At 43.0% G+C, this 5,984-nt stretch overlaps 1 protein-coding gene across 1 annotated transcript in view; it reads left to right on the forward strand.

Annotated features, from left to right (window-relative positions):
• The window catches only part of BRCC3 (BRCA1/BRCA2-containing complex, subunit 3), a 5,482-nt gene extending 601 nt beyond the window's left edge, over positions 1–4,881 (forward strand). The window contains exons 3-8 of the mRNA XM_009331740.1: positions 296–383; positions 1,099–1,187; positions 1,818–1,873; positions 2,440–2,571; positions 3,143–3,186; positions 4,131–4,881. Coding sequence (XP_009330015.1) covers positions 296–383; positions 1,099–1,187; positions 1,818–1,873; positions 2,440–2,571; positions 3,143–3,186; positions 4,131–4,282 — 561 coding nt within the window. The 3' untranslated portion in view covers positions 4,283–4,881. The remainder of the gene's footprint in view (positions 1–295; positions 384–1,098; positions 1,188–1,817; positions 1,874–2,439; positions 2,572–3,142; positions 3,187–4,130) is intronic.
• Positions 4,882–5,984: the final 1,103 nt, after the last annotated feature.

The raw sequence follows: 5,984 nt of genomic DNA on the forward strand, positions 1-5,984 counted from the left end.
ACTCAAGGATGCTGTTTTGGACAGCTTGCTGCCATGTTGCTTACTGCCACATGCAAACAAAATCCGATTTGCTTCTGCAGCAGTGACATCCTGCCAGTGCTGGGGAAGAGGCTTCCAACAGCTTCCTGCCATGTGTCTTGTCACCTCTCTAAAAAGGATTTGGAATTCTCTTGACTGATGAGAATACTCTTTTTAAAAAAAAAACAAAGCTCTTTTAAAACTCTGCTGTTTTCCCTTGTACAAAAAACTTCTTCTATTTGCTCTATTGGTTTCAAAAGCACCTTGACTCACACACAGGTTGGCTGAAATGACAGGACGTCCCATGAGAGTTGTGGGCTGGTATCACTCTCATCCTCATATTACTGTTTGGCCATCACATGTTGGTAAGAGCAGTCTTGGTCTAGGTTCTATATGAAAACTCACAGCTAGCTAATCGTATTACTCAACTTACTGGATTTTCAGAGCTGCACATCCCAACTATCAAAGTTTGGTTTCTCAAACGTCCTCTGGTAGGACAAGATTGTCTGGGTGTGCTTCAGGACCCTCTGCCAGTATAGCCCCATTCCTGTCTGTGTGCTCCAGGTGCTCAAACTGCACGTGACTCAGTAGTCACAGATCAGTGACTACTAGTACTACTAGTACTACTACTAGTACTACTGTTCTTCCAGACAGGAAAACTAGACCTAGGGTGTTGGGAATAGCAAAAAAAAAAAACCACCTGTGGGAATCATAGGCCTGCTGTAATGATTTTTGACATCTGTGAGTGTTAATGCAAAAATGAAAACTTTTTTGAAAGAAGTGCATGAGCATCTTACACGTGTTGGACATTACGGCTATATAGTATCTGTGGCACCAGGTTGATGCTAAGGTCATTTCTTATTTTGTTAACTCATCTTGTATTTTTAAGATTTGCTATTTAATTACATTTTAAATTGGATCAATTTTTTTTTTAACTTAGTCACCTGGAGTAAGCACTTTAAAATAAAGCTTGTGACATTTGTTGCCAAATTCCAGGTCACCCTTCAAAAGGTGGCAAATCTTTTTCCACTCCTTCAGGTGATCAGTGCGGTTCTCATTCTCTTATTTCTTTGTCTGCAGATGTCCGCACACAAGCTATGTATCAGATGATGGACCAAGGTTTTGTAGGGCTTATCTTTTCCTGCTTCATTGAGGACAAAAACACAAAGGTAGGCAACTTAAAAATGGCAATAAGCTGTCCAAGTACCCATGAGAAACATCAGCCCCAGGGCAAAGCTGAAATCCTTGGATACAGCCTGCAAGAAGGGCTGAGCTCTGGTTGGAGCACAGTCAAAGCACAGCTAGAATGGTGATGTTTGGATCGTAATCCCAATGAGAAAAGAACGAGTTATTAATTACTCTCTGCTGATCCACAGCCTGGCTCTCCAGCCAGCAGAGCTGGGTTGGTACTAGGGTTCTGGGACTGCATCAGATGGCTGCAGCATGTGTGTGCATTGAAATGCGTGAGTGCCTTTCAGCTGTTCAGTCCAGCAGATACGGCTTATTGCACCTCTGTGCCTCTAGCCTCTTTAGGAGATGCTGCTATAGTGTGAGATAAGCTGACAGTGGTGTGTCTTGTCTAGGTTTTCCAGGTAGCTATTGTTTAAGATTTTTTTCATAGTTAATGGGTCTGTCAATATCTGCTTGTAAACAGTTCCAGCATACCAATCTAAGCAAAAAGCATGTACCTTTGCAACCTGTTAAAGTGCTATTTGAAAGCATATTCTACTTCCTAAAGGAATGTGTGATTTTAGATGATTTTTTGCTCTTGGAATCTGACTTTCTGCTGTCTCTCTTAGACAGGCAGGATTCTCTACACCTGTTTCCAGTCCATTCAGGCCCAGAAGAGCTCAGAGTGAGTACAGCAGAAGAATATTATGTCCAGCGTCAGGTTGTATTTCATCTTGTCTTTCTGGGTTGTTTCAAATAAGTGTCTTCTAGGCTCATTGTGAGGAGCAAAAGAGATGCCTGAACGAGGTCACCTTACTTCTGCTAATGCAGGCTGCTTGAAGAGAATCTAAAGATTGGGACTGATTAATTTAGCCTAGATAATTTAGTAGCTTAAGATTTGGTGTAGGACACTGTGGTCTGAGTATGAATTTGTTCTGTAATCTGTTGTGTAGAAGGCTCACCCTTTTGCTTTCAACTCTAGAGGTTGAACCTTCAAGTCCCCACCAACAGCACACACGCTGTGCATCATATTGTCAGTACTGGCCGTCTAGTTGCTTTAGCATTTTATCATTAAAATTTAAGACAAGTGTGTGGCTATAAAAGGCTTCCATTTGCCTATCAACTCAGGCATGTGTTCCCAAAAATAAACCTGCAGCAATGCCATGTGTTGGACAGACTGTTGCAGGTTTGTAGAAGTCCTTTTTTTCTCTCTGCTGCTTTGAAGTTAATTGTACCTGATACCCCTTTTAGATACGAAAGGATTGAAATTCCTATTCATGTTGTCCCCCATGAAACCATTGGGAAAGTGTGTCTGGAATCAGCTGTAGAGCTGCCCAAGATCCTTTGCCAGGAAGAGCAAGATGCCTACAGGAGAATTCACAGGTAGTAACACTGGGGCTGCACCCCTCTCCAAGACTGTCTTTGCTAACATGTTCTACTGTTGCTGTACTTAAAGTACCATAACCTTAGCAGGGGTACAGAAAATAAGAAGCATTAGCGGCTCACGTGCCTTTGTAGGAGAACTGATTGAATACCTTCACATTAAGGAGTTCAAGTTCTCTCAGCCTTGCACACAAGAGCTAAGTGTAACTGCTCCTTTGCTGCAACAAAAAAAGAGCTACAGCATGTGTGAACTAATGGTGGTACTTCAGTGATGTGTCTGTGTGTGATGGTAATTAGTGTTTATCCAGGGTAAGAGTGCTGAGGAGAAGTCTGAAAAATGAGAATATCAGCTGCTTTTTTTTTTCTTCTGCCTCTGGTGCTCAACGCTGATGTTTCTGTGCTGTAAGCTCTTTGTTATCCTTGTGAATGTACAGGGCTTCAACAAGTGAAGAGGTTTAGATGTACCTGCAGTGTCAGTGCCTTGTAGCTAGCTGGTTCTATAGCCTGGGTTTGCCTAATATGCAACTCACTGCTATCTTGTCACTAACCTGCATTCTGTTCACTCTCGTAGCCTCACCCATCTAGACTCTGTAACCAAGATTCATAATGGCTCAGGTAAGGATTCCTTTTTTGCATGCGAGAATCCAGAATGCTGCTTCCAGAGTCAAAACAGTAGAGTCTTGCGGAGGGGTTGGTTTGGCTCTAACTTCAGGGGACAGTAGACCACAGCTGCGTAACAGTCCTCCCTTTGCCATAAAAGGCACTTGTAAATAACTATAAAAGCACAAACTTTTGTCTTTTTCTTTGCCGTACAGTTCATTTCCAACACAAACGCTGTATAACCCAGAGAATTCCCTGAGACTGTTACCTTGTTACATAAAGTTTAGTGGAGGAACAGAACTGTAACTAAACACTTTAAAGGAAAACATCAAGGGCTGTAAAATAACCTAATCCTGGGGTTTATGAATGCTGTTGTATCCTTTGACCTTTGTACCATTGGTTAAAATGACAATAGACTTTGGGTTTGTTTGGTTTTTTTTTTTTTTTTGTCCCCCTGTTAGAACAGCAAGGGGATTTTGGATTTGGTGAGTCTTAAAGTAGTGTCTGGCTGATCTATACGCATGCTTGCATCTCCTGGCACTTCCTGTATGTTACGTGCATACGACATCTTTGCTTTTGCCAGTGAGTTAGGGTGAATACTAATCCCGCTTCTATTCCAAGGTAAATACCCCATTGTCCATTCTCACCTGTTCAATAAATGAGGCATTCTTTGCTTCTGAATTTAGAAATTAATTAGCATCAATGATGACTTACATGCAGATTTCTGTTGTAGGTCTGTCATCCCTCCCCTAGGTGTCTAAAGGTCGGACTGAAATAGCTTGTTTCCCTGTTTAGCAAGCTGTTGATTCTGACTTTCCTGTGGGGATGTCTGGTTGCCTTGGCCAGGATGTTGGAGGGTTTCCTTGGCTGTCTCTTAACTCTCTTGGCTTTGGGGTTGTTGTAGCACACTGAGTCTTTTGTGTGTTTGCACTGGCATGATATGTGCTTGCTCTTTGCAGTGTTCACAAAGAACCTCTGCAGCCAGATGTCTGCCATCAGTGGGCCGCTCCTTCAGTGGCTGGAGGACAGACTAGAGCAGAACAAACAGCGGGTGCAGGAGCTGCAGCAGGAGAAAGAGCAGCTCCTGGAAGAACTAGCTGCTTTAGAGTGAAGGAGGAAATGCAGACCCTTCAGAAAAGAAACATGAAAAACAACTCTACAAGACCTGCTCCTGGCTGAAGGGTGGCCCTACATTGCCTTACAGTGAAGATACTAGCTGTGCCTCTTCTCTTGCCCCGTGCAGCAAAGAGCACTTCTACAGGATAAGGGCTTTTTCTGCCCCAGCTTGATGGAAAGCAGTGGTATATCTCCAGGTGCTGCATGATGCAGTGCAATTCTAGCTCAGTGGTGGGGTTGGGTAGCACCTGAAGAGATTTCAGTTCTGGAGGGCACACACCTAGGGAACATGTTGGTTCTCCCTCCCCTATATTTTGACAGAAGTCTTATTGCTTTACATGTATTCCAGGAGCCTAGAACAGGAGGGTTAGAGGGGAAAAGTGTGTCCCTGCAGTCATACCTGATGCTGCTAACTTCTGCCTTCTTTTAGTAGCTTCAGTTGACCATGATCTTATATCTAGTAATGTTCTGGATTACTGGTTATCCACCCAGGCAGGTAAGAGGTGGGAGGGAAGCTTGGGAAGAGACCTGGAGAACTTTGACATAAGATCTGTGTCCAGCATACTTCAAACCAAATAAAGAATTCCAAAGCCAGAGCTGTTTAGAGTAGAAATGAAATGGGTGCTACAAAGTGCCAATGCCTGCATTTTTTGGACACAGTCTGTATTCTCTTACTTCATGTGATGCTGTTGCATGCCTAGCACTGAGGTTCTCTACAAAATGGACTGTTTCTGCTGGCTCAGTGGGGGGAGTGTGGTTCCTTCCCAGAGGGAAAAAGGTTAAGATGCTGAGAAGAGAACTGATAGATACTCAAGCCTGTCATTCTTACATGCTGAACTTAATTGCAGAAATTTCATTAGATTGAAATGGAACAAAATACCTGTTGTTGAACTAATCCTTTAAATGTTCTTGCTGTTGCATTTCAGAGTATCCCCCATCATGTACATTGTCATCTGCATTCTGTTCTGTGAAGTCTGTCTCATGTGAGCAAAGGAACCAACAGCACAGTTAAAACTTCTGTTTCAGGTCCTTGGTTCTAATCTAAATCCTTACATGCTCAAGTAGATGAAAATGAGCTGCCTGCATTACTGCAGTGGAGGTTGTGACATTTCCTAACAACTCATTAGCTTGACTGTTGCTTTGGGAGAATGAAAGTAACATAGCTGAGAAAGAGGCTATTCCAGTGAATAGCCAATATTGATTAGCAACCATAAATTGCTGTCAGGCCTGGAAGCCCCTTAGCCAGCTTGTTTTTGTCAGACTTCACTTTTCAATCTTTCTGCATTGATATTAGCAAACCCCCAAACAGTAGAACTTCTTTGAAGTAAACTGCTTGCTACTTTTTTTTTTTCCTTAAAAGTGCTGTGAATAGTATTTAATTAGTTTCTGAAAGGTCAGTGTCTTTGTTCTGTTTTTGTTATTGTTTTCTAGTTCAAGTGCTCCTTACCGTGATCTTTGCTGGGGGGGTGAGGTGTGTGCTTCACTGCCCCCAGGCTTGATGATGGCACCTTAGAGATCACCCAGCAGCCCTGGGCCTCATGGCTCTCCAGTGCAATCTCCCAGGGCATCCTGCCAAGCACATCCCAGATAAAGCCAAAACGAGTTCTCCTGCAGTCCAGGCCTGCAATTCTGTTACTTGTTTTGTTTTGCTTCTCCCAAGATCCCAACCAGGATCTCTGGATTGCCACTCCTCTCTA

This window comes from Pygoscelis adeliae, unplaced genomic scaffold (assembly GCF_000699105.1).
Source record: "Pygoscelis adeliae isolate BGI_AS28 unplaced genomic scaffold, ASM69910v1 Scaffold79, whole genome shotgun sequence".
Lineage (NCBI taxonomy): Eukaryota > Metazoa > Chordata > Aves > Sphenisciformes > Spheniscidae > Pygoscelis > Pygoscelis adeliae.